This window comes from Micropterus salmoides, unplaced genomic scaffold (genome assembly GCF_014851395.1).
Source record: "Micropterus salmoides isolate LMB-PRFRI ecotype aquatic unplaced genomic scaffold, ASM1485139v1 Ms_hic_scaffold_730, whole genome shotgun sequence".
NCBI lineage: Eukaryota > Metazoa > Chordata > Actinopteri > Centrarchiformes > Centrarchidae > Micropterus > Micropterus salmoides.
The window spans coordinates 12,590-25,000 of record NW_024044494.1 but is presented as its reverse complement, the minus strand read 5'-3'; the positions used below and the strand labels follow the sequence as shown (position 1 = coordinate 25,000).

Below are 12,411 nucleotides of genomic sequence, written 5' to 3'. Positions count from 1 at the left end.
GCCTGGTGATGGCTCGCTGGAGGAAAAGTCAGTGGGATTCATCTTCTGCTGGCCATGAATGCCTGCACCAAAATGTCATGGCACTCCATCCAATATCTGTTGAGTCTGGACCAAAGTGGTGGACCAACCAACAGAAGTCACTGAGGGAAGGCAGCGCATTACTCACGCCTTCAGCATGCAGGGATTCAAACCAGCCACACGTGGTACAATTACATTAAAGACATATTTTTGAGGACCTGAGATTCAATGGCCTGGCAGCGGTCAACAAACGGTAAAGAGACATTACCCTGGATGACACAACTGTTGACCTTGCTTCAGCAGCTGGTCAAGCACCCTTCGATCCTGCACCATGACAGGCAAACACACCTGTCTGAAGTTACCACACTGGTTTGCTGCCCACTGAGCTGCAACATTGTATTGATCTGAAACAGCTGTCAGATGTTTACAGTTTCATTCCCTAGATACAGGGGTTGTCATTTTGGGAAAGGTGGCCAGCCAGACAGTGACCTTTGGTGTTTATCGTTCTCTGCTGGAGCTGTCAGGCACACATCAAAGTCTTAGGCCCAGGGCTGTGGTAGATATCCACAGTAACAATAAGACCGCAGCACTGTTATGTTCCAAAAATGGGTAACGGTAATAATTATAATCATTGTTTCTGGTGTTGTTTGGTCACTGAGATGGTTAGTGATCTTGCTGTGTCCCGTGTCATGAGATGTTGGGAGACCTTGAGAACTCAGTGTCAGGTATTCCAGCTAAATGTCAATGAAATTGCTGAACCACGGGAGCTGTGCTGTAATACCTATAACTCGATAGGCTCTATTGGAACAAGAGCTCAGCACAAAAAAAGAACATGTATTCCACATACAGGGCGCATGAACAATAGATGGATAACCTGATCCAGCCTCACCTATACCGTCCTTCAGGTGAGATTTCACATCCTCCCTCTACCTATATCCTTTCTTTAGCTGTGGCTTGTGAGTGTCAGACAACTTACGGCCACAGGAGGCAAGTCATTCTCATATTTTTGTCTTGGGAGCACAGATTTAGCCCGCGTAAACACAGCTTGTTGTGCCACAGGCAGGCTGTAAAGGGATCCTGCAGACATACCTGCAGGTCACACGGCCGCACAATGACACAGCAGCCGTCTGACCACTGATGACAGGTAACTGACACACCGGCCCACTAATAGTGTGGCTGGTAATCTGTTTGTAGCAGCTCTATGTGTGAAGGCTTTCAAGCTCTCTGTGATCCTTGAATAGATCACAAAGGGATAGAAGCGCCTATTGTCATCACTTGGCCCAAAATATGTGCTTATGTTCCTTGACAATGTCAGTTTTGCTCCCTCATGCCATGAGATGGCACAGAGTAGGCCTACGTGTTGCTCGTGTATATATTTTTTTAACATCTGTGTGAAGCTAACAAGCAGATTTGTTGGTAGCCCAGCAGCAGTATGTTTTCACATACTCATAGTACTGCATGCTAAAATATAGTAAGTATATACAGGGCCGGATCAACCCCCTATGGGGCCCATGGGAAATAAAGAGTTGCGGGTGTTAGATGAGAAGATTGACGCCACTGTGATGTCTGTTTGCTAAATATGAAGCTACTTGCCAGAAGGAGATTAGCTTAGCTTAGCATAAACAATGGAAACAGGGGTTTTGCATGGTTGGGAACCCGGCCTCAGATAAATATTACACACAATCCTGCCTTAAGAATGACCCACTTACATTGTTCCTTGTAAGTAAGTGTGGAAGAATATAGAATATGCTATATTTTTAGTATATTTTAATGCCATTTTTACCCCTTGCAATTATATTTATTTAAAATATATATTTGACTTTTAAAAACACTTTCAAAGTGGTTTAGACATTATAAACAATACTTCAGCCAAAATATAAAGCCAAATTGGATGTAATGCATTTTTGAAATTGGCTTCACTTAAGTTTACATAAACAAATGTACATTTTGAGGTGGATATGTATTTGAATTTGAATGCACGAAAAAAGCAGCACAAGCTTTCTACACCCCGTTTGGAATTGAATCTGTTGCTTAAAACACCATTTTTTGGCTTCTAAATCTAATTTAGCTCATATTTTAAGATGTTGCAACAGGGCTGGACACAATAACAAATGTTTATTGGATCAACATGTCTGCAATGATGGATTCAGCCAAAGGGGAATGTTTCTGGGATGTTTGTTTGCAAGTGTTTTTGTGCTGTGTGTGTGAGTACTTCAGCTTTCAGAACGCTGTAGGGATGAGTTGAAAAAACTGGAATGGTCAGTTGGGAGAGTTTGACCTGCAAGTCATCTATATGTGTGCTTTGTACACAAAAAGGCCAAGCTCTAAGGCAACACGCTTCGTGGTAAACAGCTTCACCAGGTCAAGGCTATACCAAAATGTTTGAAACCTTCAGCGATTATTTGTGTTGGAAGGCACCAAAATACACAGGGATGTTCAGTTAATCTTTAACTTAGATTGCAATACTTGCTAGTGCCCCCTAAGTATATAGCTATAAAAAGTAAGTGCAGCATGTCTTTTAAATCATCAAAAGTCTCAAATGATTTTGTATTCGGGAAATGTATTGTATTCATCTAAAACATTCTTCCATTTAAGATGGAACTGTTTTATTGCTCTGATTGAACCAACTGAATCTTTACTGATAAACATAGCATAACAGAATAGTTCATTAGTGACACAGTTTTGGTGTAAACCTGCATCCCACCGACTGAAAATGACCATATGGTTGTAACTCCCAACATCTATAGTCTATGCTCTCTTACAGTCAGTCAATGATGAAAAGTCACAACGTAGCCCACATTTACTCAATTAGGCTGCTGTACTGAAGTACAATGTTATACTACTTGTATTTGTACTTTATATTCAACCCAGATGCAAATTCAAAAAATGCACAGTGGAATTTCCGGGTTTATACGTGTATGTATATAAATAACTGTATATTGTTTTGTTTTATTTTATATGTTACCATATTTTAATATAGGCCTTCACTTAATTATATGTTGTGTGTGTAGCATAAAGGAACTACAAATTTAATTTCGTTACGCAGCCTTGTGCTGTATAATGACTAATAAGCAACCTTGTACCTTGTATTACAAACTTTCCTTTAGTACGTCCATTTTATGCCACTTCAGACTTGTGTTCCATTTCAGAGACAAATATTGCACTTTTTTATGATCTAGATTAAAATACCAAACTGCTTGTAAAGTAGTTACAGTTAGCTCGACCTTCACCAACTACAATAAGTAAAATGCTACTTACACATTCATTAATCAGTAATGATATTCAATAGAACATTCTCAGGTGCACTCAGCATAACAAGTAAAAACTTTTAGGTGTGATATTCTCGGTACATTTTCCCACCAACACTTTGGTAAAATTTTGAGAGCAGGATTTGTAATGGAGTATTTATACATGATGGGATTGCTAGTTTTGCCTAAGTTTAAGATGTGAACTCTGTGGTGGGAGAAACCACTGTAGTGAGTAAGCACACACACACTTGACAACAGCAGACACCTAACCTTCAGAAAGATTGAGTAAGCCAAATAGGCTCCATAATTCATTTGCTGTGATAAAGAGCTGTTATCTCTGTAGAAGCGTCTTGGGTCAGGTGTTGATTGGTGTCGAACCGTCCTGAGGGAAGGCAGCCAATTCAAACAAAAACCCACCAACCGCTGTGGAAAGAGGGCTATAGGTTTTTTTCTGATATTGTTAACAATGACACCTTTTTTGTACAGACATGTTTCAGCTTTTTTCCCCCGAGCTTGTGTGCGGTAGGAGGGCCCCGCTTGTTTTTGACACAATGTAAAAAAAAAAAAAAAGGCAGGTCACGTGACAACGTGGGTATATTTCGTGCGGGACGTAAACACAGAGCATCAGAGCGGAGCTCACCGCCCGACGGAGCAGCACTGCGTTCGGCTCCCAGCTTTGTGTTTTCGCGACAAACCGGCTTTTAGTCTATAAAGCTATTTCTTTCCAACTTCAGCTACAGTGATAGCTAAGTTTGGAAAGGAGGAAAAGGGAGAAACGCCGTGTTTGTGTCACTGCAGTCAGTAATCTTTAGGTCCAGCAGTGACAGGGGTCGACTTCCTACAAGCACAAAAGAGAAGACAACGTAAAGGGAAAACAGTAATATTCAATAGGTTATTTTTTTTTGGACATCTTTAAAATGGAAAACTCTGGACCTAAGAAGACTTGCTGTGGTAGGTTATTTTGCATTGCAATAACAAGATATTTCCCTGACAGAGCCTTCACATCATGACTGTAAAACGGTGGCTGCGGACCACCAGCTGCAACGCCTCTGACAGTTCAGTGTTTGTTTAAATGCTTTGCAGAATCTGCCCGAGACTTCTTCACTTCTTCTAAATTCCTAATTTACATGGGACATGCTCTGTCAACATGGGTAAGTGAAACAGTGACTTAGAATTAACCACATTATTGTCTTTTAAATGACCCACTATTATCTATTTGTACATCTGTAGCCTACTTTAGTGTCAAACCAGATGTAATACACCATGAATGTGTTATTGTTACATTATATGTGTTATTATAACTGTCATTACAATACAAAATGACATGTTTTCCCAGTGTAGCTCACCACACACTGCTGGTCTTTACAAAGCTCCTCCATGGCTCCAAGGATAGAGTCACCTGAAGAGGGTGTTAGTTTTTCAGCCCATGGCAGCAGAGTGGGCTCTTATTATTTATGTAGCACCCAAACCACATTTCCTACCAGCACCAACTTGGAAATGTTGGATCAAATATCAGCCTGACCTTTAATTAATCAAAATTTTAAATTCTCAGGGTGACCGCATGTGGAACTTTGCCGTGGCTGTTTTCCTGGTCGAGCTGTATGGCAACAGCCTGCTGCTCACGGCCGTATATGGGCTGGTGGTGGCCGGCTCCGTGCTGCTGCTGGGGGCCATCATTGGGGACTGGGTGGACAAAAATCCCAGACTCAAAGGTAAGGCAGCTTAAATCAAAGCCAGCTTTTCCTGAGGGTTCGTCACAACACGTTTGCCACGAATAAAAAGCCAAAACCATGTAGATTTGATCCTGAAAATAGATGCGGAGCACCAACAAAGGGATTAGCATTATAGTCATCATGTACAGTGTGCACATGTGCTGTTTGCCTCCCTCACTGTCATAGTTAAATGCAACTCTTGTTGAATGTTTATTCAGAGGAATTTGGCAGACACAATTAGATTAGATGAGGGAGCGGGGAATGCATCCAACTGTCTTGTTAAAGCGCTGTAATGAACTCATTTATCAGACAGAAACCTGTTGTCTTTGATCAGATTTCTGTCCCTAATGTTCTTCATGGTGTTTCCACAGTGGCCCAGACTTCACTGCTCGTCCAGAACAGTTGCGTCATCACGTGCGGGATCCTCCTGATGGTTGTTTTCCAGTTCAAAGAACAGCTTGTGGAGCTTTACAATGGATGGATTCTGGTAAGATCCCCCCTGTGCTGTTTCTTACACACTCATGGTTTCAACATGATCTGATGGGGATTTTGACTGAAAGCATTTTTGCCCCTTTACCTCAAGTACAACACTCTGACCTCAAGATTGCTTTTACTGATATGGGCTCCTGCGTCAATAGGATTTATGACCACTGAAACAGCTTTTACAGAAGAGTGAAAAGAGTGTAGTTCACTCCCAGAAGACCTTTGTTCCACTAACTTAAATTGACAGAGCAGGTTTTTGTTATTTAAATTTTTGTTTGATAAAAAACTGACACATCAGACGACTTGTCTTCTTATTTTATAGTACTCAAAATATATATTTTTTTTTTTGCATAATGATTACTAATTATGGAACATGAACAATTAGGTTTTCTTCTGATGAGGACACAAAGCATCAGAGGTAACTATACACATCTGTAGGAAAGGAAAGCTTGTGTCAGTGTCTTGCAAGGGGCTTGTTTACACTTGTTGAACTATGTAAGTTCATGAGCGCTCCCTCACCACAAAGATTCGGACTTGATCGTGCAGCTGACCAGAGCTGCAGACTAGGCAGGTCTCGGTTCACCGTGGGAGCCTGGTTTGGGTATCTGGTTGAAACACAAAGGCCTTTCTGTTGGGGGGGGGGTTGCCCTTTGCATTTGTGGGACGCCTTTGGGTCCCCAGAGTAAAGCGGGGGAGGGGGTTGTCCGTGTGAGAGTGTTTAGAGCAGTGTCAGTGTGTGTGTGCGTGTGTGTGTGTGTGCGGAGGGGGTGGAAAGGGGACGGCGAGAAAGGAGATAGAGTGTCTCGTTGAAGACTGTGTAGTCAGCAGGTTCTACAAGGCCTGTCACATGACACGGACAGGGAGAGAAATGTGGCCTGGCCTGTTGGAGCAATTTTGTTGCTTTTCTGAACAGAGCGGCTGCTTTGCAACGCACATAAGAAACAAAGAGGCCGATTTCTAGATGAAGTGTGCCACGTTTTTGACCTTTTTTTTGTCATCTTGCTGCTGTAGTTGAGGTCACACGTGTATTATCAGCTGCCCTGTTTTTTCTTTTAAAGAGCTATTTTTCCCAGAAGGTTATTGATTTTTCTCCTACAGGAAGTTGTCCATTTTTTTGTGACATGTGATGGCAGTTAGTAAGAGTTATAAAGGGATTCAACCCATAAAGGTGCCTGTCATTCTTGAATTTAAATCATAAAAATAGCCAAAACTAGAAGCAAAAGGATTCCTTAGTCCGTATCTGAGTACTTCATGACTTCCTTACTTTGTATGTGACACTCAAGCCATTGGTTCCTCCTGAAAAGGTGAAGTTTCATGTTGCAAATATGTAGTTTCATTATTTTTATAAAGGCTCAGCGATTTCCTGAGAGAGATGGCTTTTAGCAAACGGTGCTCAAACAGGAGTAAATAGTGCGTTTGTTAAGATGCATTTGCTTTCGTGCAGCGGTTCCCAACCCGGGGAGATAAATCGAAGGTTCCCATGATGATTAAAGGAATAACTGTACAACTGCATATTCCTGTTAAGCAAAAATTTGTTTTTTTCTGATTCTGATCTATTTCCACCTCTTCAGCCCTACAGCCTACAAATCCTTCAAACTAAACAATCAAATGGAAAAATTGTTCTTGGGTTGAACTGCTTAGAATTCAAAATAAACTACAGTGTGTGTGTTTATGGTAATGAAGGAACATGTCACCCAGTGCAACCGTGTGACTCAGTAATGTGTTTTAAATTACTTTTGGACGGGCATTAGGTTTTGCCTATACAGACAATTAAGTCATTGTTGGTTTTACATGGAGTTTGTTGACAGCAAGTAACCTGACCCAGATTGTCCTTTAATGACATGAAATGGATACCGATCAAATGTAATAATAACCTACAAATGTAAAAATACTCCATGTTGTTTTTCAGACCACCTGCTATATAATGGTGATCACCATCGCCAACGTTGCCAACCTAGCCAGCACGGCTACATCCATCACCATCCAGAGGGATTGGGTGGTGGTTGTGGCGGGTCAGGACAGCAGCCAGTTGGCAGGTCAGTGTTTCTTACCCACTGCTGGCTTATCATCTAATGTAGGCCCGACTTGACCCGTTATCAGATCTGTGCAGTGCGGCAGACTTTGAACCCTGGATGCTGACTCACTCTCGATTTCGCCTTTTATGCCCCTGCAGCTTTCTCCACATTGCTGTAAACTTTTTAAAAGATAAGCTCACATGGTGGCAAACATTCTCAGCACTTATGAACTTGGTGACCCATATCAATTTGCTCTGCTAGTACTGTCGTTCTAGTCAAACCTGCTGTCATATCAATCTGTAAAAGCTACCAAAACGTGGGGACTTTCATGGGCCACTACTTGATCACATTTCCTCCTAAATCTGGAACTTAATGTTGACTTCCAACCCCTACCACTCTTGTATCAAACAGACATGAACGCCACAGTGCGGATTATCGACCAGCTGACCAACATCCTGGCTCCCATGCTGGTGGGTCAGATAATGGCCTTTGGCTCCCATTTCATTGGCTGCGGCTTCATCTCGGGCTGGAACCTGTGTTCCATGTGTCTGGAGTACGCGCTGCTGTGGAAGGTCTACCAGAAGACGCCGGCGTTGGCTGTGAAAGTCGGCCAGAAGGAACAGCATCAGGAGCTCAAACAGCTCAGCCCCCCGAAAGGTAGCCTTGTGTTTGATTTGTACCTTCTTATAAAAGCATCATACTCATTGTTTGGGTTTGGAGAGTTCTGGTCTGTGTCACGATCCAGACTGAGCAGAACTAAATCTCTGCCTGTTTGCAGACCTGGAGAACGGCCAGAGCCCTGAGGAGTCGTCTCAGCCGCTGATGAATGAAACCGCAGTCGTGGCCACGCCCGACTCTCCCAAGCCGCACAGCTGTTGCTACCAGGTGAGCGAACCCCTGCGCACCCTCAAGGCCGGCTGGGTGGCCTACTACAACCAGAACATCTTCTTCGCCGGCATGTCCCTGGCGTTCCTCTACATGACAGTGCTGGGCTTCGACTGCATCACCACGGGCTACGCCTACACGCAGGGCCTCAACGGCTCGGTGCTCAGCCTGCTGATGGGGGCCTCGGCCGTGTCGGGCATCTGCGGCACCGTCGCCTTCACTTGGGTTCGCAAGAAGTGCGGCCTGATCCGCACAGGCTTCATATCGGGCGTGGCCCAGCTGTCCTGCCTCATGCTGTGTGTCGTCTCCGTCTTTGCTCCCGGGAGCTCCTTCGACCTCAGCGTATCGCCCTTCCAGGACATTTACTCCCACCTGGTTGGAGAGACGGCGCTGCCCGAGGCCGACCACAGCCTCACCGGTGGAAACGCCACCACTGCTGCACCAGCTGAAGAGCTGCTGCCTCTGCAGTCCTACATGTCTGTTAGTCTGCTGTTTGCTGGCGTCATTGCTGCTAGAGTTGGTGAGTAAAGTAGTTCCCCTTGAATCATTTGGTGGTAAGGGGGGGTTCATCTAAATGCCATGAAATACCATGAATTAGTTTGATTTGGAGCAGAGTAGAAGCTCCAAAGTGCAAATGATCATTGCTTGCCAATAAAGTCAATGGTGCAAAGTCTAAGTTAGTTTGTTAGTGTTATTTAAAAGGAAATTAGAGTGTCCATGCTTTGTTGGCAAGTTCACTTCCTTTCATAAGATTATAAAAGGCTGACTTCCTAAAGGTGCCTCAAGCAGGTACACTTGAATGTTTTTATAAGTCACCGGAATTTCACACAAGACCTCTATGGATGTACCCCGGATGTCAGAGCAATATCTGCAACCTTTGATTCAAATAATATTACCTGGTGATTCCCTCTACAGCTACTGTTGTCTCGGAAAGTTGTTTTATTGTGGCTGTTAAAGTATCATTAGGATTGTTTATCTCTGTCTTGCAGGCCTTTGGTCTTTTGACCTGACAGTGACCCAGCTCATCCAGGAGAATGTGATCGAGTCAGAGCGAGGTGTCATCAACGGTGTCCAGAACTCCATGAATTACCTCTTAGACCTGCTGCACTTCATCATGGTGATTCTGGCTCCGAACCCGGAGGCCTTTGGCCTGCTGGTCATCATCTCTGTCTCCTTCGTGGCCATGGGTCACATGATGTACTTTGGGTTTGCTTTCAAGAGCCTGGGCAGCCGCCTCTTTCTCTGCTGCTCGCCGGAGCAGAAGGTGGAGAATGTAGAAAGCCCCTCACTTTCTACCACAGTCTAACCCCATAAAAGAGACTCTGTCCTGGGTACATATTTCTCAAGCCTTACCCAGCCTTATCCAGCTAACATCTTTGCTTGTAGCTGGCGGAATGCTAAGGTAAACCAGAGAAAGGTAACTTAACATACTATATATACTGTAGCCACTAATAAAGCATTAATCATTAGCAGGAGGTGAGTTGAAAGCTTTAAGAACTGGATACTAATCCATAGTAAAACTTTAGGGTTTCTCTAACTTTTTCAGCATGGGAGTCAGATGAGAGCCTCAGCTTCTCATCTATGGGTCGATGCTCTTTGATACGTATATGTACTGTCAAACAAGGATCCATCACTTCTAGGCTTGTGACCCCATTGAGGGTCCTGTTAAAGAAGTGAGGGGAGGCCCTGTAAAGTATTCTCCTCCTGACAGCCTGGGTCTAGCTGGAAAGATTTTCCGAAGGTGCTTCAGCTAACTAAAGGGCAAACTGAGGGAGAATTCTTGCAGGGAAGCAGGCACTGAGGGTTGCATTAGGGGGAACGGCTGAGACCGGAAAAGACAGAGCGTTCCCCCCTTTTCTGACACTTGCCTCTCAGTGACTTCCTTGGTGCTGTAGCTGTGTCTGCTAGCTGTTCTCTGGTAGCCTACTCTTGGTTGTGTCAGCTAACACGTACGATGAGCAGGTTGTGGATGCCTTCCTCCAGACAAGGGGGGGGGGTGCTTTTTATTTAACCAAACTCAAAACTGGGAATTGGGATCTGGTCTCTTTAATACGTAGTTATAAAGGGTTATGCAAATAACTGTATTTATTCAGGAGATAAAGACGGTGATTTTTATGAATTAATAATTGTATCATCAGTATTGCGCTGTGCCATTGCTCACGGTTGTGCCATAAGAAAGAAATGAGAAATCCTATGCACCCTTCTCAATAGCTCTCTCAGTTACCAAAGTCAAAGTCCATATGCGGCATAAAAGGAAGTGAGGGAATCCAGTTATCTGTCTGAAGCATTCCAAATACATAGGATATAGATTTTTATCAGGTGACAGTAGTTGTGTAGCTTCACTATTGCTTTCATATACCCATAGTTATCTGAATATTTCTAACCCACTCTGAGATTGTACTTAAATCTAGTTTCTCTGGTAGTTTACATTAATAGTGTTATTTTGTCACCTTGTGATTTTTTCGTTCTCTTGAAAAAAATTTCAATCATGATTGTTGTTACACAGGCACTTTAAGTGATTGACATCTGTCATTACATCTAATGCGTGATCAGGCATTTGATCAATATTTTTGCACATGGCTGAAGTCCTGACTCCCCCCAAAACCCCCTGCTCAGTCCTATTTCACTCAATAACTGTCTCCCTGCCTCAGCCACACAAGTCTATGAGGAAAAACTATACCAGTTCCTTTAGCCAGGGCTGAATACCCCAGATATCCCAGTTTCCTCGAAAAGTCAGCCAGGGAGGCGAAGCCAGCAACCCTGATCTGATCTCAGGTTACTCTTACTAGTCTAGAAAATGTATTTAAATAGTATTGCCTGTTGTTTGTGGCTTTTTTGCATGCTACTTTTCCCTTGAAGTGATTTTGTCAGTAAGTAAAGTGTCTCCAAAAACAGTTTAAAGTCACAGACCTTCAGAAACTATCTTTGCTTTAAAGTGAGCATATGTGACTTTTTCTGCTAAAACATCAGCAACAGACAAGTCATAGGTTCAGCTAACTGGTAACAAAGCAAAAGCTATGGAAAGTTTGCTAACACTCGCCACCATAAGCTACTTACTGGTCATAGCAGGCTAACAGCAAAACCCTGGGTGTGCTGAGCAAGACTATTACTACTACTTACACTACTGTATTTAGTTGCTTATGAATTCAACTTTTCATTTGTAAAAAGAATAATGTGTTATTTCGTTTTAAAGATCTACCCACCTAAAGTAACTAATATAACTAGTTCCTTTCCCCCTCCGACCTCCAGTGATTTCTGGCACCTTGTTGTAAATTAGCCTTGACAGCTGTTAAACGCACACATTGAGACAAGTTAGCCGCAGCCAACCCATGAAAAATCTAGGCAGCCAAGATTTTGGTAAGGGGAGGGGGGGTTATTTAGGTTGGAAATAGAGCTAGCCACGCCAGATGTCAGAGAACAGAAGGCCACTTTTTAGCCGCATTTTCCCATGAAACCTGGTGGAGGGTGTGGTGGTGGGTCAGGATGTCTGCAGGTTTGCCCGGAGGTGCAGGATCACTGGGAATGGAGCTTCATTTTTATGTTCCACCCGGGTTCAATGTAACCTCAAACTCAGTCTGGGCATGAGAACACAACCAGCTCTTAAAACAGTTTGTTCTGCTGATTCAGGAATATCACACATGGCCGTAACTCTGTATTTTTTTATGTAAATAGCATTAGCCTTCAGTCAGTACAAACTTACTTAAATATACAAATGGAAAATACAAAAAATACATTGTGTATACTGTTGCTCTGCTGTTTGTCTGGAAAAGTTGACGTTTTGCATGTTTTTATATTCCTAGTGTTAACAGTTTGCGTGAGGTTTCTTAAAGATTTTTGCATTTCATTTGAATTCATCTGTATCATACTGCTTTAATCTGAATATATATATATCTCTCTGTATATATCTCAGTGTTATTGTAGTTCAGTAGACACAGACATTAAATCATAAAGAAATCCTTTTTATGTAATAATCACACTCCACAGAATATACGGATGTTGGTACTGCTTGTGTTGCATGTGGTCTTCTAAATAAAGAAAACCTTTACGTTC

At 42.9% G+C, this 12,411-nt stretch overlaps 1 protein-coding gene across 1 annotated transcript; it reads left to right on the top strand.

Moving 5' to 3' along the window:
• The first annotated feature begins 3,877 nt into the window (after nt 1-3,877).
• Nucleotides 3,878-12,411, top strand: slc40a1 (solute carrier family 40 member 1). Its single transcript, XM_038704868.1, has 8 exons — nt 3,878-4,217; nt 4,350-4,417; nt 4,819-4,978; nt 5,350-5,465; nt 7,371-7,497; nt 7,888-8,133; nt 8,255-8,881; nt 9,351-12,411. Exons 1-8 carry the CDS (start codon nt 4,184-4,186, stop codon nt 9,665-9,667), a joined length of 1,695 nt encoding a protein of 564 aa, XP_038560796.1. The 5' UTR covers nt 3,878-4,183; the 3' UTR covers nt 9,668-12,411.

Excerpts from the sequence above, each read along its gene's own strand:
- slc40a1 (XM_038704868.1), top strand. The coding sequence starts at position 4,184 with ATGGAAAACTCTGGACCTAAGAAGACTTGCTGTG. Across the intron at positions 4,418-4,818 it reads GACATGCTCTGTCAACATGG|GGTGACCGCATGTGGAACTT; the intron begins GTAAGTGAAACA and ends TTAAATTCTCAG. Across the intron at positions 5,466-7,370 it reads TTTACAATGGATGGATTCTG|ACCACCTGCTATATAATGGT; the intron begins GTAAGATCCCCC and ends GTTGTTTTTCAG.